General features: G+C 40.5%; 2 protein-coding genes across 6 annotated transcripts in view; one reads left to right on the plus strand and one right to left on the minus strand.

Annotated features, from left to right (window-relative positions):
* Positions 1-22,103, minus strand: part of samd10a (sterile alpha motif domain containing 10a) — a 56,267-nt gene that overhangs the window by 30,719 nt on the left and 3,445 nt on the right. For 4 of the 5 annotated variants that reach the window (XM_037103922.1, XM_037103920.1, XM_037103923.1 and 1 more), the window contains one exon: positions 8,724-8,912. In XM_037103922.1, the coding sequence (XP_036959817.1) occupies positions 8,724-8,912 (189 nt within the window). Of the gene's footprint in view, positions 1-8,682; positions 8,913-22,103 lie in introns of those variants that run through there. The other variant, XM_037103925.1, reaches the window with a different exon arrangement.
* On the plus strand, positions 16,320-20,932 carry opn7d (opsin 7, group member d). The gene is made up of 5 exons (XM_037103918.1): positions 16,320-16,410; positions 16,527-16,689; positions 18,558-18,685; positions 18,782-19,116; positions 19,907-20,932. Exons 1-5 carry the CDS (start codon positions 16,320-16,322, stop codon positions 20,387-20,389), a joined length of 1,200 nt encoding a protein of 399 aa, XP_036959813.1. The 3' UTR covers positions 20,390-20,932.

The following is a 22,103-nucleotide window of genomic DNA, read 5'->3' on the forward strand; positions in this document are numbered from 1 at the left end:
ACATCTTGTGAATTGCAAACACAGAATGTTTTTTCTGCTGCTACAGTGTCTCTCAATCAAGAACAAACAAACAAACAACAAAAAACAAAAGATGCAGATTGCTGATGTCATGAAGCAGTGTGGGATTGGGGAGTTAAACCCCTACCATTGCTGCTGAAAATCTGTCTGCTGAGCATGTTTTTCCGTTGCACATCTGGCTCCGGTTCTGTTGCTCATTCGGGCCCTGCACCTGAAAACCTCCTCCTCCCAGAGGTCCAGAACTCCTGCGATGAGGTGTACACACCGAGACTCACCAGCGGTGCTCTGAGCAAAGTTAGCTCACAGCTACAGTCACTTGCAGCCACAGCACACAGCAATTACAGGTTTGCTTGAAGGAAAATCCATAAATCACAGAGAGCTGCGGCAGAGCAGCCGGAGGACGTGAGAGGGGAAAACCAGAAACCATTAAAAAATATTATCCAGTTTCAAAATCCCTGATAGTTGGTGCTGTCTGTGAAGTTCTGCCATAATGTCATCTTACAAAGTGCAGAAACAAGCGATAGAGGCTGAGACAGAGACACCACTCACCTTAATACAAGACACCGCAAATGATTATGAAGCTGTTGTTTTAAGATAAACTGGTTAAATAATGTTGCTTTAAACTGGCAGTCGACAAGTTTTCTGCTTCAGCACATCATTATGAAGTAAATGTTGATTGCACTGTGTAAAGATAAAGCATAATGAAACCATCTCGCTATCACTATACAAGTCTGTCAGTGTCAGGCACACATGGTCACCAGGAAAAGAAAGGCTGACTGGCGATCCATTTCTATCATAGACCAAATGAGTGAATAAACTCACAGCTGCCTGTTGCCATTTTAAAGTAAAATTGATTTTGTTCGGCTTTACACTGTGCATCATACAAACACTTGCGTCATCATGTCATTCGACAGGAGGGCACCGGACTGTGTGTGTAGCTCTTAGTCAATGTCGTCTCTTAGCTCATTATTATTTATGGCGTCTGGAATCTCTTCAAGAATCATCTTATCTGAACCTACAGAGTCTCCTCGCATGCTAAGTGTGAAGGACAGTCAGTAATCATATCAAGGCACCAATTAAATATTCTTACAAGTCGACAGAATCCAATACATTTAACTTTCTCCCACAGGAGTCTTTTCAATCTTCTTAAGCAGCTCTGGATTGGCAAATTGGTGTATTGACAAAATGTTAAACTATTCCTTTAATGACCTACTCCTTTAATGATTGTGTGTCTTGTTGTGAGACCGGTAATGATGTCAACCGCGAACACAGCTAACCTTGCATGGTGTTAATTAGCTGTGCTGCTTCCATTAGTGGCTGAAAAGCAGAATGAACAGACCTATGGTGCAATATGTGCAGCCAATCAATTTGCACCTTGTGTTAGTTATATGAAGTGAACCACTCTGTTCTGTTCTCCTTCGAAAACTAATGAAGCTCACTCTTTGTCAAAACAACAGGTGAAAGTGACTGGGACGGAGAGTATTTTCACTGCTGGAGGCCAAACTGAATCGCTGGGTTACTGGGTAGACACACTGCGCTTGAATGCTGTGCTACTACAGAGATAATGATAAGAGCTATCAAACCATCCATGTTCTTATTACGCTGCCTCTGTATTATGTTCACTTCCTCTCCAGCGTTTATCTGTTTCATGTTCTGACAGAGACAAACGTTTGAAACCTGATGATGCTTTTATTTCTATAGAATTTCCAACAACACTATTTGTAAAGGATAGAAGGACTTACGTCTCTGCAGGATTTGGAAAAAACGTATCCGCGCATTTATTTTCAGCAGGTTCAACGACTGTAATGGTGTCTTTACAGGAATCTGTATGAAATCAATCGGACAGCTGTAGCTGATTCAGAACGCTACTGCTCGAGTCCTAACAAGAACGAAAAAAGCAGATCACGTCACTCCAGTTCTTAGATCTATACAATGGCTTCCTGTCAGTCAAAGAATAGATTGCAAAATCTATTTGTTGGTTTATAAACCACTGAATAGTTTTAGGACAAAATACATTTTTGATCTGCTGCCAAGTCATGAACCATCCAGAACTCTGAGGTCATCAGGAACAGGTCTGCTTTCAGTCCATAGAGTCAAAACTACTTTTATTTTCTAGTCTTGTCTCTTTTATGCCTATTCCTTTTTAGCCTACCTTCCTATGTATTAACTTGTTTTAATATTTTGTTTCTTGATGTCTTCCTCCTTGTTTTTTAGGCATTTTAAATGCAATTTTTAATTTCTTTCAATGTATTTCTATGCTTTGTGCCTTGTGTCTGAATTGTGCTATATAAATAAACTTGCCTTGCCTAATGGATTAGTTCACCCAAAAATGAAAATTCAGTCATTATCTACTCCCCCCCAATGCTGATGGAGAGTCGGGTCCACAAAACATTTCTGGAGCTTCACAGCAAAACACCACTGCAGCATTCTCCCCAGTAGCTGAAGTGGATGAGGATTTCTTTTAAAGACACTAAAAAACTGCTGCTGTTTGAGTTCCTGCTACAAAAGGTGTTTCTTGGACCACATTTTGCTGACACACACACACACGCACACACACACACACCCCTTCACAATAATCTAAACTCTCCAAAAGCCCAGAGATCCAAGAATCATCTGATGTTGTTTAGTCACTCCAATCAGAACAGTGTAACAACAATCTGATTCTTATTCTGTTAAAGATCAGACCAGGTGTCAGATGATTTTTCACTTCACTTTTTTCACTGTTTGAAGCCCAAAATAAACATGTCAGACAGTGAGTGATGGAGTGACCTTAAATGTTCCCCTGTGACTCAGACTGCTGTGACTAAGACATTCTGGTCATTTTCTCTCTCCACCAAGGTAGACATGTCTCTGAAATGATAATTTAAACCCCATCATAACACAGAACCGTGAATGAAAAAAAAAAAAAAAGAAATCAAGCAAAGCTGCAGCTTATGTGAGTGACATTGGAAACTGGACCAGTACTCAGAGAGCTCAGAATGCAGCCGAGGCCAATAGTCCGCTCTTCTATGCAAATCTGCAGGCTCAACCTTCACGGTCAGTGTTTCTGCCTGTTCATATCTCTGACAGAGTTTATTACAGACAATTTACATACGGATGTGACCAAGAGTTTAATGAGCTGCTTAATATGTGCATATTCACATTTAGAAAAAAAAAAGTTTGGTGATCCATAACTACTGCTTTCTGTATGAAGTTTGAGCAACAACACTTGCCAGCTACCCAGTGGAAGGATTGCGACATTTATCACATCTCTACATTTGGCAATGTTTTGTCACTACCAAACTGAACTTCACAGCCATCAACTCGACTATAAGATGTATGGAATTTATTCAGCCATCTCAAAGAATTAATGAGAGTTAAAAACTTTTTGTGTGATTCGGATCGACTCCAAAATTTAAAGGGTTGTTCTCTGGCTTTCACCATAATTGATGATTGTTTAGGTGGAAAAAGAAAATATAAAAACTAGTCGTTGAAAAAATCTATCCAGTAGGTTGTCCGTTATCCTGCTGACAGACAAGCTGACAAACACAGTGGAGCGAAGATGATAATGCAGGAGGATGCAGCTCATAAATCACATCATGGATACAATAAGAGACTTCTAATATGAAATTGATTAGATTGGATTCTACCAATGCCTAAAATGTGCTCTGCTCATTTCCTTTTTCCTCCCCATCTACAGGCAGAAGGTCAGATTCACTGATTTGACAGTTGCTACATAATTTTTTTTTTTTTTTTAAACGCAGAAAAAATGTGTTTCATCTGTAAGACATTCATTATTCCACATTCACATTCAAACAGTTCACTGGCAAGAAGCAGGCTAAAACATTCCAGCAGCGGCAATTAGTCATATTGCAGCAGCATCCGATTAATATTATAGCCTGAAGGTTTGGATTTCAGCCTCTGAAAATGTGGAGGAGGGGTCTCTGCTCTCAGTTCACTGCCACGTCTAACCTAGCAGAGGACGTGTGTGTGTCACAACAAAGCTGACTGAAAGCAATTTACAGCTCCCACACCTCAAAGATCGTTTTTTCCAACAAAGGAGTGGAAGGTACATTACTATTCTTCTGCAACATAAAAATTACATACAACAGATTAAGGTCATTTTAATCAGTTGTGCTTTATCTTGAGGCAATATTGATGTTTCCCTCTGGTAAACAAGGTATATCAACCTCTATTATATATATATATATATATATATATATATATATATATATATATATATATATATATATATATATATATATATATATATGTATTGATTGTCTATATCTCTATCTGTCCATATATTTGTCAATGGTCTAGTTTTCCATTTCAAAACAAAGCAGAATGATCTTTATATCACTGTTGTTCATCCTGTGAAGTATACGAAGGTGCTATAATTATATGAAACTGAAAGAGCTTGAGACTGAAAAGACCGAGCCTCTCTACCTTTAGAGTCACATTCCTCATCTGTAGAAGTGACATCCAATTAAAATGAAATTCTCGCCAAAAAGCTACCTAGGCTTTATTTGTGAATGTATATGAGACAAACCTTGCTGTAAAAGCACAATTAGGCACTTTTAAGATTTACCGTAGTTTCGTTTTCGGCCAACCTAATTTTCAGTGCACTCTTACGCTAGCATCAAAATCTCTATTTTTAAAACACTAAGAAGACTTGACGCAACATGAAACTTTGCTCGCAGTATCACCAGGGTCTCTACACATGAACACGAGCATTGAAACATTGTTTACACAGAGTTTAATAAAAAGAAGGTTTTTGAACTACTCACCTTAGCTGTATCTTCGGCGCACCGCCGTCATGGCAGACAAAAAGCGTTGATTACTGAGTGCGACCCAACAGGAGAGTAATGGTGGACCGCTCCTCAAGCCTGCCTGTTAGTGTACGAGTGCCCCAGTACTCCACTGAAAAATAGCTTGCCTGAAAACTAAAACTACAGTAAATTTGAGAGTGCTTCTTTCGTCGTAATTATGCTTTTACACAAAGGTTTGTGTCATATACATTCACAAATAAAGCCTAGGTTGCTTTTAAGCGAGAGTTTCACTTTAACTTTCTCACTTCGCTTTAAAGTCTAAGTTCAGACAAAAATCCACTCATTATCTGCAAACACCCTCATGCTCACGGAAGGTTGGGTGAGGTTTCGTAGTCTGCAAAACATTTCTGCAGCTTCACAGCAGAGTAGCGTTGTAGCATTTTGAAGTAGAATAGACATTTGAGTAGACATTTGTTTTAAAACAATAAAAAATGAATGAAAATAAACATAAAATTGCTCCACACAGCACAGTCAGCATAAACCAAGTCTCTGAAAGCCCGAAAGTCCTAGAACTGACTTGAAAGGATGTTATTTACACCTTTTAATCATCACTGCAGCTGCAGACTGCCTGTCGAGGGCATAAATAACGTCTTTTAAAAACAATTTGGGATCTTGAAACATATTGTGATTATTAAACTTACAACATCATAACAAACACATTTACACATACAAGTTACAGAGCAACAATATTATTCTGTGAGAGTCATTCTACCAGCGTTTACCTGCTTTGGAATCTACCAGCTCCTCTTTAGCCACTAAATGCTCCAACAGCTGTGTCTGTATGCAAATATGTACTGAGCTCAAAATGTAAAGAGTGATTGCAAAACCTTTATTTTGCAGAATCCAGCTTCCTGTTGCTACTGAAAACGATGAGAAGCAGCGAGAGCGAACCAAAACAATAAATGTGTGGGTCTGGCAGTGAACAATGAACTGAAACTCAGTATGAAGCCCTGAAAAATAGTGGGGGGCTGCAGATTCAGGAGATAATTCTCTGCAGGCTTGACACAACAAATATTATGACACTGTTTACACAATCATCAAATACGTTGTCAGTTAACAATAAGACAGAAACCCACTTCGACAGCTCAACTTTCATTAGCCATACAATCAAGTACTGATATGAAACCGCTGGAACGAAAGATAAGTTAAATCAGTCAGATTCAAACCAGAACTGAACAAAGGTTCGCAAAACCATTTCTACCTTGGACTCACAAAGCAAGAGTCATGCTGCGTCCCAGTCGAACCTCTGACCACCAGGTGCTCCAGTTACACACTGTCAAAAGCTGCCAAAAAAAACCAGGCTGACTGTGACAAAATGATCTGTCTCTGGCAAGTGTGCACGTGGGTGAACCCTCAGCAGTGCAGCCTCCTTGCATGAAACAAATAGAGGAGGTAAAATGACTCAAGGTAATATACGCCATTATTCATTATATCTAACGGCACATTTATATTTGGAAACTTATCTAAATATTCCATTAGCCTTATACAAATACTGTCGTCGACAAATAAATTCTATCCCTTCTCCACGGCTGCCCTCTCATGAAGGACTGATTCCGACTTTAACCGGCGCTCCATTGTATTTATTCTTGTATAGGAGGACTGAAACGTTCAAGTTTCATGTTGTCTGAAATGCAGCATTTGGGTCGTAATTTAATCACACAGGTCCCACCTGTCTACACCTCTCCTCCCTCCTTGGCAAACAGAGAGGCAAAGCAAATTTCAAGGGCAGGAAAATACCAAAAGGTCGAAGCACACAGTCACAAAAATAAGGCCTGCAGAGGCTACAGCCGCGTGAGCAGCTCTGTGAGGATGTTCTTACGCACACGCATGCTCTCAGCACAATCCTAATGTCATGGCATGCCGACGTCTAGCAGATATGTTTACCATGTTCTCTGTCTCAGTTTAGCATGTCAGCAACATAACACTTGCAATTTTGCCTTGAATATAAACTGCAGCCGGTACTTGCAGGTATTACTTGCATAAACTGAAGCCTTTGCTACATCCACAAATTTGAAATTTAATGATGGCTCGAGATAAGAAGGGACGGTATCAACAAAGTTATTACAAATTGTCCTTCAGTAAAACTAGACTGTCTTGCCTTAGATGATGCTAGAGGTAGTGAATTTTTGCATCTATCAAGAGGAAGTCAGGATATTTCAGGCTAAGTAAAACTTTGTCCTGCTTGTGGCAATAGAGATAAAACAACAACAACAGTCATGAGAGTTCATCCTCTGGGGGTTATGAATATCTGTTACAGAACTTTGTTTCAATCGATCAAATAGTTGTCATCATGGTATTTCATCTCAAGGACAAGCTGCAGCATGGCGAAAACATTAGCGTTCTCATGACATCCACTGTGTCATGATGGTGTGGAGAAAAGTGATCGCACTCATGTTCACCATGGTCTCTCGTAATTTCCTCTTGCTCTGATCATTTCCTGCCGGCTGTCACCTCTAATGAAGGGACAACACACCACAGCCGACCACTGGCTGCGACACTAAGTTCATCTAAACGTGTCAGAGGGAGCCTGAGAAGGACCAGGCCCCTGCGCCCGAGTATTAATATGACAGCACTGCTCTTTACAGCTTTGTGACAGCCCTGCAGCTTCGGCACAGCTCAGCGAGCGAGCCCATGCTCCCTTAAGCAGCTTTCCATGACTGTCAGTCGGCGGGCAGCGCTGCTCCAAGCAAACTGCATGGTTGGGTATGATAAAGTAGGGTGACACGGCGCTTCAGGTGCAGATCAAAATGCTCCCCAACTCCTCGCTAGACAGGACTTGCTGTGTGACTGAGGAGGACAACGTGTTCGCATAAGTGGCTATCACATTCATTACGGACCTTTAAATTAAGTACAGTCACCTCAGAAATCTCATTCCAGACGTAAAACATTTTGTTATTCTCAGTAGACACTGAGATTATTACCGAGAGCAACAGGCACTCGCCCAACACAATCCTCTTCACATATATATAAAACCATTTCTTCACTGCGAACTATTAAGAACATGATGAAAGATGGTCATAAGCTGCCTAATTTCCTCTTAACGCTATTCGAAATTACAATCGTCCTTCCTCTCACTCTGGGCTTAAACTGCCGCTTCACAGGCACATCCTGCAATATTAATATATTGTTGAAATTCCCACTCAGAGGGAAAATCATTCAAATGCTAAATGGGACCAAACATCCACCTCGACATCGTTGCATCCACACATTTAAATCTATACTCAAGAGTCAGTTTTCTCTCCTCTCCTACAATCAAGTGATACACACACACACACAAACACACACACACACACACACACAGTTGCTACTGAGGAGAGTGATCTGGGGAAGTTAGTCAGATACATGAATCATATGTGTAAAAGAAGGCGATTCATCTTAAGTGTAGAAAACAAATCAAAGTGTCTGGGATGAGAGTGGAGCTGGAAAGTAGTGTGTTAGGATGGATAGAGGAAATAGGGTGGGGAGTGGTATTTTGAGTCATCAGTGACACTCAGAGCCTGCCAGTATTATGCTGATCCCCCTCTCTCTCCCTCTCTCTCTCTCTCTCTCCCCCCCCTCTCTCTCTCCCCCGTCTCTCTCTCTCTCTCTCCCTCTCTCTCTCCCCCCCCCTCTCTCTCCCCCGTCTCTCTCTCTCTCTCTCTCCCTCCCTCTCTCTCTCTCTCCCCCGTCTCTCTCTCTCTCTCTCTCTCCCCCGTCTCTCTCTCTCTCTCCCTCTCTCTCTCTGTCTGTCTCTGTCTCTCTCTCGGGCTGACCTGCCATCACTGTGGGCTCTCCGTTCTACATCAGTGGGGCTCAATGCATCTCCAATAACGATGAGTGAATGTGCTGTGTGAGGGAGTGAGTGCGCGTTCACCTGGCTGCATGTGTGGAAGTCATTGAAGAGGAGGAGAATACCTTCACCGGACTCCAGATTCAGGTCCACTCCTCTTCCTCCTCCTCCTCCTCCTCTTCCTCCTCCTTCTTCTCTCTGTCTGTCTGTCCCTCCTCTCTGTCTCCCTTTCGGTGGCCGGCCAAGCTCCTCGCCTCTGTGTCCTGCTCTCCACCTGGCCTCCATGAGTTTAACTGAGGACAAGCCATTCCTCCCTGGAAGGTAAGCAGCGAAGCGTTAGTTGGGTTTTCTTTTCTATTCAGTGAAATACAAAGAGACTGGACATTGACAAAAAAAGCAGGATTATTGATGGCGACGCACTCGTTTGACGGCCCGAATTTTGCTGATGTTGTTCTCAATGCTTCCAGTAGATGAATAATAACATATAGAAGCTGACATGACCCTGAAGTAACATCTATTTTGTTATTTTTTTAGTGTTATTTTCTGTGCAGTGGGTCTCGTATTTTATTCTCGACTCGAGTTGGTTGTTATCTTACTCCTCTTCATCGATAACATCTGGCTGTGTTAAAGGGTTGTGTTATTTACTGAAGGACATTAAGTGAGATTGTGTTTTTTAATGGATGTAATATGCCGACCAAATGAAGCCACATGCATCTCGGCCAATTTGTGGGATCTGAGGCAGGATTAGTGATGAGATCACTGATCATCCCTCTCTGTAAAAAAATAGAAGAGCTGCTTTTCTTTATCCTTCGGTCAAAGTTGAATCTATATTGACTATTTTAAACACGGCCAATCGACTCAAGCTCAGGCTGCTCCCCGCACATTATTTTTCCGCCTGCATGCATGAACTGCCTGTTGTTGTTTCCTGCACATTCATTTGTTTGTGACAGACAATCAATATGTGTTGGCAATGAGTGATTATGGTGGCCAGAGTATGATGTCTTTCTGTTGGATACAACATGATATAACAAAGCGGATGACCTTCATCGGTGGATCAGAGTCAAAGGCAAATAACGAATGAAACCAGCTGTCCTTGGCAAGACATTTGCCCATCATTGTCTTGTTTGCCTTTCCGTACTCAATCAGATCATGGTTATGTAATGTGTTTGTGTGATGAAGGGGAAGCAGTTGTGGTGGAGTGATGATGACTTGCTGCTACAGAGGCAGAACTGCACTTACTTATTTGTTTTGCATTCTTTGTACACGCTGTCCCTTCTGTAAGTATGGACAGATTAACATTAAAGACATTCTAAGCATCCAAAAAGAGGCGGTCTGAGAATGAAAAGTAATTAAATTAGTCTTAAAAATCAAATGACCAGTCTTTGTATTTTCTGCTTCAGATGTCTCATGATAAATTGTGTCTGTACCAATCAGATATCAAGAGTTTCCGTTGTCTGGAAGCAAATCAGTGCCACCACTGATCCTTCTCCAACTCCCCTTCTGTTTTTTTTCTTGCTTCAATCTTACTGGCAACAAAAAAAAAAGAAACAAGGAAAGAAATTACAAATATTAGAACCCTAATTGTCTGAATATTTACTTTTGGAAGTTATTTGTGGTCTGCATACAATTCTATCCACATTCCTCAATTACCTGTCCATGTAGTAGTTTCCATTGTTAGTGGCTACAGTTCACTCTCTTTTCACAGCTGTATTAAGCTACTGAACATACTACATTCCCTTTTATTGTGAAGCAGTTAAAGTTAATTAATGCAACATGTTTCTCACAAGGTCAGAGCTGACAGCGATCATTCATCACAAATTTGTCGTAAAAAAAAGTCATTTGCCACATTTCTCATCAGTAAATCAGCTTTAAATGTTGCATATACGATTCTGTGACAAATGACGCTATATTGACTCAACTATTTATGTAAATTATGTTGTATGCCCTCATTATTAAACTAAATTTAACATTTACATGTTTTTGCATAATTTATGTTGAACATTTAGCATAATTTATTGTCCTTTGGCATCCTTGGGATCAGGAAAATAGCTCAGAATAAATGTCTGTGAATCTGAGGTATGCTTGGGCTGAAGAGGTTTAATAAGCTTCTTAATTTGTAGGAAATTATCAACAAATCTATTGAGTTCAGATTCTAAAGCCACATGTTAAAGAATACTGTGTAAGAACAAAAACAATAGTGTAAGTGAGCTTTTAGCACATAATATGATATCATATTGCCATTATTTTGACAGAATTAGTAGTAATCATAACTTTTGCTTCACAATTTTAGTTTTCACCAAAAGAAAAAAAAAACCTATAAAAATCAACACGATGAGACATTTTTCTTTACCAAACAAACATGTTTTCTTACATCTGGAGAACATGACTTGTTGGCCAGGGCATCTCTGCAGCGCTACTGTCCTGTCTTGTCAAGTATTTAGTAAAAAATTGTATATTCTTGCAATTTGGATTGTTCACTTTACCATACTGCCATTTTAATTATATTTCTATGATTGAGCAGCCGTGATCTCTCACAACATTTGTGCTGATCAGTCCAGTAGGTGTTGACACAATTCACAGATTGATAGATTTGAACATGGACGCTCAGGGGGATCACCAAGCTCTTTTGCTTTCATCCTCTGAGGACTATGAATATATGAAGCAAAATTTATGGCAATCAGATGTTTCAGTCTTGATGGAAGTTTGTCTGTTTTGAAAAAAATCAATGTCCAAACATAAACACCTGTCGAGTCCTTAGGGGGTCAACTGATTCAAGGTCAGATCGCGGTTATGAATTTAACATTTAGACATTTCAGTCATCTATTAACATGAGTGGATTTTGTTGAACCATTTGTTGAATATGGATGGAAGCTCCACAGTTAAAATGATTATGTTGTATCATTTAGTTTATCCTGTGACTTGTTGTTTACGTTATCTGCTCTTTTAACTCCTGATGTAACCTACTCTGATTTTGCATCAAACAAAGATTGTGTCAGCGATTAAAAGAGTTTTCTAATGGAAAAATATCCAACATATGTCACATATTGTTAATGATTAGCCGATAATCAGTCGTTAAAGCATTCGACTTTCAATTGAAGAAACTGCTTAAAATGTGTGTCCCTAATTAAATAACTATACTACAAAGCATCCTAAACACATTGTGTTGGGCGAACATTGTTTCCTGTGATCTTTCACAACGGACATTACATAAGATACGTCACAGCATGCCCAGTCATGTCTAAAAGAGTTGCCTTCAGCCGACTTTTGTCATCCTGCTAAAACAGAGTAAATATTGTACTGTGATGGCATCACTTGTCACTGTCAGTCACTCTCAGATGAGGAGGCAGCTACAAACAGCGAAGGCGCACACAGCCCACCTCAATCTGTCAAAGGTCTCACACGGGGCCTTCGGGGGATGTGCTGCACAGCTCGCCATGTGTCATATATGTCGAAGTGAGGATTTGTGCTTAAATATTGCACATTTCAGTGAATCGTTCGCTTGAGGAAATACTAATGATACAATCAGATTGCACACAAAAATATGTGGAATACAGCTGCAACAACTGAAGAACAATCAATTGACAACTGCTCAGCTAAAAATAAATATTTGCTTTTTTTTTTTAATTTATGACAGTTAATTAAATGTCTCCAGGTTTTTAACTGTTGGTTGGACAAAACAAGAAGCCTGATGAAGTGACTTTGGGCACTTTTTTTTTTTTTTATATTTTAATAGACTTAATGTGTCTGTGTCCTTGGTGGAAGTAATACAAATATATCCTTGAAATGCACTAATGAAAACGGTATAAATGCATGAGGGACCAGGCCCGTCAATCAACTCAAGCGTACAAGATATAATGTGACACTTTACATTCAGAAACATAAATATTTCATGACTCATTATGTCAAAGGCACAAACACTGAAGGCTGCTGTGAACGTAAACAGTCTGATTTGATTTGGCTTCCATTAAAGCGACACATGTTTACTTTCACAGAGTACGAACCTCAGAGGAGGTTGAGAAAAAACTCTGCGTTTCAGTATGTTGAAGGGTCAGATTTAAACGTAAGTCAAAGACTGAGATATGCCTCTGGCTGCCAATATCTGAAAACCATGCAGACACTGACATTGTCACTGCTCATGTGACGTCTTTGCCGCTGTACTTTGAAACCCTGACATGCCTGTCAGCCTTTTAATGGCTGCTTATCTCCTCCGACCACAGCCATCTAAGAGTTACAGACAGTCCTGGTTTAAGTGGCATCAGATGAATCTCAGCTTTTGGGATGACATGTAGCACTGAAACTTGTCACAAATTTAGGGATTACTCATCATGCTGACAGCAGCAGTTCAGCCCAGAGAGATAAACTCAAATCTTTTTCCCTGGGTAAATGACGGCAGTCAAAATGTCTCCACAGAGGCAGCAAACTTCTGCGGATGGGTCAGGGCGGAGAACGATAAGGTGCATAAAATGTGCATAAAAAATAAAATAATGGGGTACAAAAACCAGGTCAGCCTGTGATAGATGGTTCATCCCCTACATCATCATTTGGAGGTCGATGTCCATGTCTCCCGCTCAAAGGCGTCCAATTAATCACAGCTGAGCAGAACAGTTATTCAGCCGGGCTCAGCGACATGATAACAGTGGTGTCACAGCTCAGCCAGTCACAAAATACTCAATCTGTCACAGCGGACCAAAGGCACAGTTCAGCTGGTTAAGCTCTTTCACGCTCACGTGGCAAAGGGGTCGTCTTGGTTTTGCTACTCTGGTGACGTAAACATGATACAGAGTTTCAGCCCAGGAGATATGTTTGGTAGTAATACTGTGCGTCTGTTACTGCTAATGAGAGGCATCGAAGGCAGTCATGTTTTAAATCAAACAACACGGATTCATATCCATACTTACTTAAAAAAAAGAAACGCTGCTTTTTAAATTATGCAGTGTGGGATTTGTTAACAAAATGAGGGAGATGCTGCTCAGTCAGGCTTGGCGGAGGTGCTGGAGCTTAAAGGCCGGCACACTTGAGTGATATGCATCCACACACTTCTGATTAATGCAAGCTTTAAATACTCCAGACGTGACAGTTTCTGTCCAAAGAGCTGGCATGAGATAAAACATCTTTTGCACGGATCTGAGCGTGCAGACTTTTTCTTTCTTGAGCCTTCTTGTACAGGAAGCTTATAGCTCCGGAAACACACGCACACACATTCCCTTCTGAAACTGTATTGTGTTTTTGGCATCATTCAATCACACTGTTGTGACAGGAAAAAAATCAAAGAAGAGAATTTATGACTGAGAAAAAGAGGTACACGAGTCCAATCCATCATTACTGAGAATACACAAGAGAATACACAAGGTAGAATGCTAACGCAGTGAAGTCATCGTTAGCGTTCGCTGAAACGCGGCATTATATACACAGGTATTTCTGTTATTTAGTCTACCCGGACGGATATATAAATGGGGTTGACAAAATAATAGAAACATTGGAAACATTGTGTATAATGGCTGATATATGTTCCATAGTTTAGCTCTCCAGTCCCGCTGGGCTGTGTGCAAAAGGCAGGCTACGATGTGTTTAATTTTCTTCAGTCCTCTTTTAACTGACACTAACATGGCAAGACCCACCCAACTCTACCTGTGTTTCACACATACCTGTCCCTCCTAAAACTATGGCAGTTGGAAATTAACATTTACTCTTCGTTAAAGGGACACAAAACACAACTTAAATGTTTCATATGTAAAAACGCATTTAAAATAAAAGTTAAAGTGCTATAAATGATGATGCAAAACACTGTTTCAGGTGTGGTGGACCACCACAGCTAGATAAAATGGGAAACTGAAAATTATAATCTAGATAACGAGACATAATGCCAGTTATACTTTTTTTCTACTTCATTTTTTGTTTGCTCTTGTACTTATCGTACTTCTTTTGTTATTCTACTGGGCAGTGTTTTCTCCTTAAACTCTCTTTTGTATGATTCACTACTATTTAACACACACAATAAACTGGGCCCAGATTATGTACCTGCTCCTCAAACCCACTGGCTGTTACAATATTTTCTTTTTGGAGCAATCACACAAGCACAAGAATGTTTTTCTGGAGGAATAAAGTTCTATCTCATCTCATCTCAGCTCTAATCTTATCTTAAAAGAGAAAAGTAGACAGGGATAAGACCAAGTGTGTAGGAGGAGCTCTTCAACCATGACCAAGTAACCAAATATGTAGAATATTAGTGTTACAACCACTCACAGCACTACAACCAAAACTAAAACCTGAACCCTGCCACAACAGCAAAATAAATACAGATCAAACACTGAAATACTTATAACTCAATTCTTAAGTCCAAAAAGAATTCTGTGGAATTCCTCCTACTGAAATATATATTCATTTACACAGTCGACTGTTCCTCCTCCTAAGTAATGTGATAAAAAGAATCCAAAGAAAATGTAATGGTTACATATATGCACACACAAACCATGTTCTATACATGCAGCCACTGTAATCTTGTTTGCTTTGCATATCTGCCAACTTGCTGATAAATCTCCCGTCTGGCTCAAACCCATCCCATCGCGAATTTGATGTATTGATGGCAACGGACTCCTTTGTTGTGCTGACATGACAGCAGAGTTCTTTGGGTTCAAGTGGCACTAAAACTGCTCATAACCACTTACTCTGCTGAGTCTCCTCCACTCAGACTGACTGGACGTTTCGTCATTGACTGGCGTGCTGACTTGCATAGTAATGAAGGCTCATTCTTTATCCTGTGCGATTGCCTGAGTCCTTGAGAGTCAATGTTGCCTCTGCAACATCTCTACTGGCACCCCGAGTATTGCTCCATAATCGTCATCTGCACGGAGCTTTTCCTGCCCCGTTTACATTTCTCTTTTCTTTTTTTTTTTTTTTTTTTTGGTATTCTCCTATCAGGCAAAACAGTGCACTGAATAACAATCATCATCTTGTTTACAGATATGTGGGTGAGGAGATGCTGATTGCTTAGATTAAGAGTCTGTCTCATAACAAAGAGCATGACTGCCTCCGACATGCTTCAGTTGATGCCGAGAAGAGGCTATTAGGATTCTTCCAACAATCTATTAGGTTAATATATTAGCTCGGAGCATCTGTCAGCTGTCTGCCATGGCAGGGCGAACACCCTCTTACCTCTGCTCATTATGTAACTATTCTATCACTACTTGTGCTTCATTCCATTTGTCCGTGCGCATGACCGCATCATGCGCAAACCTGTGTTAGCTTGAAACAACACTGCAAATCTATTTTCTGGTAAATCTGAGCTCATGTAAACCTAATCGTAATTGTTTTGCTCGCCAGCTCTCAATCTTTCCTTTAATCCTGAAAGGCACAATCTAATTCTTTCCATCTGTCAGTCTTGTGTTATATATTTTTCTATTTAATATGAATTGTCCTCATCTTTCACACAGGATTATATTTTTTGTATTAAAGAACAAAAGCTATTTCGTCTCTACATCTGGTCCCGGAGGCTGAGAGTATTGTGCAACAAAGACAGGAAGACAACTCGAATTACAGTCAACAGACGGCATTTTAGATGAATAAGTCACAAAACTGGGGACATGCATATTTGGTTTCAGCAGGCAGTGAGGACATATCTTTTGCTCTGCTTATTAAGCACTGGCTTCGAGTTTTATAAACGTCTTTAATCACTGCATAATTCACAATTAACCTGTGTGTGTGTGCTCGTGTTAACATTTCAGATGGGAAATGCTTCAGACACATCTGCTGTGTTTGCCTCCTCCATCTCCAAGGAGCACGACATCCTCATGGGCACCCTGTACAGCGTGTTTTGTGAGTCCGTACAACAAGCCAATCACTGCTGTGTTGATCCACGCGTGGATGACGAATCCTAATAGGTACACCATCTCCAGCTCAGCTCAGTCTGTCTTTATTATGTTTCCTTACAGGTATACTGTCCCTCATGGGCAACTGCATCCTGCTACTTGTTGCATATCACAAGCGGTCGACCTTGAAGCCAGCAGAGTTCTTCATCATCAATCTCTCCATCAGTGACCTTGGGATGACACTCTCTTTATTCCCGCTGGCAATTACGTCATCCTTTTCACACAGGTATCTCATATTCCCCTCGTACCTCTATATCTTATTTCTCCAATCTGGAGAAACATGAGACTCATTTCACTGTTAAAACTGAATTGCCTTTAAATGGCAGCTGCTCGCAGGAATCTGCAGGGATGCTGGAAGTCAATCGATATAATGACACCATATCAAATGCTGCAAAAACATTCACGGTTTCTGCAATAAAGGAACAGATTATTAAAAATGTATTCATTATATATGCTGATGGAATGTCAGGGGAAGTTTAGTAGTCTACAAAACATTTCTGAAGCTTCACAGCAAAAAAAGAGTTGCAGCATTATTCTAAACAACCCAAGTAGACAGGAGACTTGTTTTACAATGTTATGAAAAATGGCCAAAAACATATAACAGCTCTATCTAATTATCCTGAAACCCAAACATTTGTAATGTATTTACACCTCAGCAGCTACAGAAATGATTTCAGGTTTAGAAAGGGTGTAAATAACATCTTTACAGGTCAGTGTGGGATCTCAGGGTTTCTGGAGACTTTGGATGAGCTGTATTGAACCATTTCATGTCTTTATTTTGGTTTTAAATCAAGTCCCCAGCTACTTCAGGTGTTAACAAGAATGCTACAAAACTGTTTTGGTGCAAATAAATTTCACCCAACTTTCCATCAGAATTGGGGTGAGTAAATGTTGAATGTCCATAGTGATATATATAGATATATAGCTAGTAAAAAAACAATTTTACATTAATTTTAGAAGTGGAGGTAGATTACAGACTTAACCAGTTTATCAGGAGACAATCAGATATTCATGGATCTTCTAATGCACATTCAACCCACGGCGGTTTAGACGAGACAACTGTCACTCTGCTTGTCTTATCCCCGGGTCGTCAAATACTGGGGCTTTGTGTTGGTGTCAGTATGTGACAACCTGGGGATGAGAATCAACAGTCACCTTGTCTTTTTCCAGAAGTCTCACTTTGTTGCTTTAACAGACTGCAGACTGCAGAGTAGTTCATGCATTTCACTTAATCAAACAGTGCCCTGATGACTTTGGTTATTTTAAATCAGTGGGGTGTTTGGAATGGCCCCTCTTTACTCTGACACCTGTGTGATAAAAGCCCTGACCTGCTGCGAGAAGCATCATGGGAAGTATCATGAACTTACACAAACTGATAACTAAAAAGTAAAACCTCTCGCCTGCCTGATTTAACGGTGTGCAACACAAGTTAATCTCAGTCAGGGAGGAAAGTTGTTTTTGAGAGAGAAGTCAAATTATGATCATTTTCAGGTTCACACTTTTATTTGGGGGTCCTCTTGGAATAGATTTACATACTTTAAATTTCTAAAAAGAATACATTATCTTTTTCATATAGTGAATTACTGCACTATATATAAAGATATATATTCATATACAGCCTGTTTGGAGTTGAGTCTTTACCTCCGTAACTTATGCTCATCACTACGTAACAGGCATGGACATCACATTAGTTGTTTCACATACATATTGTCATGTTAAAGAAAGACATTTTGACTCTCCGGTGTGCCTTGGATTCTAAATTTTTTTATCAAGTCTTTATTTTATCCATGCATTGCGTTATTGCCCTTGATAAAATGGATTTCCCTGGTTCTAGTTTATGTGATACGTTATTGCTTATGTAATCTGAATATTTTTCAGTTTGGATGACTGGTTGTCTAAAAAGAGCAATTTGAAGATGTCACCTTGAACCTGTGAAATCGTGACAGGCATTTTTCATGACATCCTGACGCTGTAACAACCAACAAGGAAAATAATGAGGAAAATAATCAGCAGATTAATTGATTGTGACAGTGAACGTTAGTTGCAGCCCTCGCCTCCATCATCTTTCCATTTTCTCCCTCTCTCTGCCTACAGGTGGCTCTTTGGAGAGATCACCTGTCAGCTCTATGCTATGTGTGGAGTGCTGTTTGGCCTTTGCAGCTTGACCAACCTCACAGCTCTGTCCTTAGTGTGCTGCCTTAAAGTCTGCTTCCCTAACCACGGTGAGGGGAGATTTAAATTAACGGCGTCACAACTGAGGCAAAAAAAAAAGACCACAATAACTGAAAAGCATCTTTTTCTATCTCCTGTCTGATCAGGTAACAAGTTCTGCTCATCACACGCACGCCTCCTGGTGGTTGGAGTGTGGTGCTACGCGTCGGTCTTTGCCGTGGGGCCCTTGGCACAGTGGGGGCATTACAGTGCTGAACCCTACGGCACAGCCTGCTGCATTGACTGGCACGCGCCCAACTACGAGCTTACAGCGTTATCCTACATTGTCTGCCTGTTCGTCTTTTGCTACGTGCTGCCCTGCACCGTCATCTTCCTCTCCTACACGTTCATCCTGCTGACGGTGCGCGGGTCACGTCAAGCCGTCCAGCAGCATGTGTCACCGCAGACCAAGACCACCAATGCACACGCTCTCATTGTCAAGGTCAGAGGATATGAGATGTGTGTACATCACTGAACACAGGTTCTACAGATGACAGGATTTGAGTAGGATATGACACAGTAAATCATTCAAAAGGTTTTAAATTGCCATGCTGATAACTGGATTTAGCTTTTCTGGACTCTGCTCATGCATACAGTGGAGTCCAAATGACTCACAGACAACCAGTCAAGACACTTCTGTTTTGCATTGCCGCCTCCACCAGGGAGTTTATGTGATTCGCCCATGTTGGTCGGTTGGTTTGTCAGCAGGATTACACAAAAACTACTGAACACATTTACATAAAACTCTGATGGAGGATGGGTCACAGCAAAAGGAAGACCTATTATCTGCCCTGGCTGATTATTAGGGACAATATTCTGCAATTTCTGATAATCAGTATCAGTGATTTTTCTGTCAGATTGCTGATTAAATAAATCAATTTTAAAATGTGCTACATTGGCTCGGAAAAAAACATCTTTATACACAGTGTCCAGCCCGTAACAATGACTGGTACAAACCACAATTAATAGCATATTAACACTGAATAATCTCAATCTACAACGAAATTGATCAAATAATTGTAGTGGAGAGGAAATACAAAGCAGCAGAAAATGGAAAATACTCAACTACTTCAAAATTGTACTGAAGAGCAGTACCTGAGTTAATTGTATTCAGGTTTATTTTCATCACTGGTTAGTAGTTTATTACTTTCATACGTTATGACACTAACTAAATCCTCTGCCTGTCCTGTTTTTGTGCTGTGTGTCCATGTGGGAATGTTTCTTCTCTGTAGCTGTCGATAGCTGTGTGTATCGGCTTCCTGGGTGCCTGGACTCCATACGCTATCGTGGCCATGTGGGCTGCTTTCGGAGACGCCACACAGGTTCCTCCTGATGCGTTCGCCATTGCGGCTGTGCTTGCCAAATCTTCCACCATCTACAACCCCATGGTCTACCTGCTGTGTAAGCCCAACTTTCGCGAGTGTCTCTACAGAGACACATCCATGTTGCGACAGAGGATCTACAGGGGAAGTCTTCATTCAGATCCGCAAGAGCGCTTGGGCTCCGTTTCACAACGCAACAAGGACATGAGCATCTCCACGCGCTTCTCAAATGGACAACAGGAGAGCTACGGGGCTTGTCTGCACTGCACTGAGAATGCAGCACCGTGTCATGTGACCACTCCCCAAAGGACTGCCTGCATCCTGACTGGATCCAGCTACAGAGAGGTGACAGTTAGCCAGCTCTTAGACAAACCACAGGCGGATTTTCTCTAGTGGTACAACCTCCTTCTACTGTGAAGCAAACAAGACGGGACATGTGCTCAAAAGACAGAGATTACTGGGCATGGACAACACATCAACATAAGGCCTGCACAAGTTACTGGGACATTACTGCATGACAACAACACAGTCTTGTAAGGACCTTTGATCGCATCCCTCCGTAAAGTCATTCACAAATGACTGCTTCATTGTGAAAAGATTCTTAAAAATCCACACAGTGACGCATGACGTCTTGATGCCTGATTCTGTATCAGCTTGTGTGCGGTTTTGTTTTAATGTACAGCGACGTAACTGGATTCAGAAGGAGCAGGAAATGAGACAGCTGGGCTCAAGGTTGAAGAGGCAAATATGTAACATTTAAGGGCAGCTCATTATATTTCACATACAGCAGGAGCAAAATTTGTAATGTGAGGACAAACTGTGTTTAATATCTGGCCTGTGCAAAAAAAAAACCCACATCATAAAAAATGAAGATATGTGGAATTGTTTTTACGGATTTTAAGGGAGATGGAGAAAATGTTGTCGTTCTTTCAGTGATAGCAGACAAACAGGTTAATGTGTCACCGTAGGACGCGTCGTGTTGACCTAAAACCATCAAGTATTCAGCCCCTGTAGGCTTGAATGTCGACGTTTTGTCCTTGTCGGGAGTGGAAACCGTTGTAACAGAGACATAAACTCGAACTGACAGCTGCTGTTTCCTGTAAGGAATCAAACAACTAACTTTTAGCAGCCACTAGAACCCTACAGGGGCCGAGCATCAGAAACTTAAAAAGAGATTTAGGTGGAGTATCACCGTTGTATGTGATGAGGCTCGACTGTGCCATGGAGCCTGAAGTCATCCTCCAACAGTGGACTGTTGCAAAACCAAGTTAGCCCACTGTAGACCTTCAGGCTGTTTCCAGATTGTGACAGAATGTTTTTAGGGAAAGCCACCCAGGTTGCTCTCTTTCTTTTAAACTCCTGTGGGAATGTTATCCTCTCCAGACTCCCTCTGTTCTAATCTTGATTTGAGCTTGATATCATCAGTTTAATACTAAAAGTGACACACTCTGTAAAGAATACACAGTGCTCATTGTTTGGGTGACACCTCAAAGATTTTCAAAACAATCATCTGTCTGGTAAACAAACAGAGTGTTGGGAAGTCCTAATTTTTAAAATATTTATTATAATTATATATCTATTTAAGTGTCCAGGTGGCTTTTTTATAGTAGCCCAAAACAGTGAAAATGTTTCAAACTCCTTGATATAATAACTCATGTTACCAAAAAGAAATGTAATTATGTTTTTAATTAGCATTAATTGACAGAAGTGTATATAATCTCTAATTTATTATATTGGATTATAGAGCCTCTTATATGGGTCCTCTACCTATTTTTTTCTCATGCAAGCATTTATTCATTTGCTGTTAAAATGAAGCCATCAAGTAAAATAAAATCACAGCACAAGTGTAAGACTGACCTTTTTTTACCCCCCAAAAAAACAGAAACAGCCTTTAGCTGTGTCTTACTCTGCGTTCCCTTTTTAATGTGGTTCTGTGTTGTGTGGCTTCATCGTGTGTGCATATAAAGAAAAGCACATGGTTATGTGTTCATATCATTATCAAAATCAGCTCCTGTGCAGCCTTATTTACTAAAGAAATAAAAGCATTGAATAATCACTGTGGTCTGATTTTTCTGGAGAGGGAGGTATTTGCATTTTCTCCCAGAAA

The sequence above is a fragment of the Acanthopagrus latus genome, chromosome 7 (assembly GCF_904848185.1).
Source record: "Acanthopagrus latus isolate v.2019 chromosome 7, fAcaLat1.1, whole genome shotgun sequence".
In the NCBI taxonomy this organism is placed as follows: Eukaryota; Metazoa; Chordata; class Actinopteri; order Spariformes; family Sparidae; genus Acanthopagrus; species Acanthopagrus latus.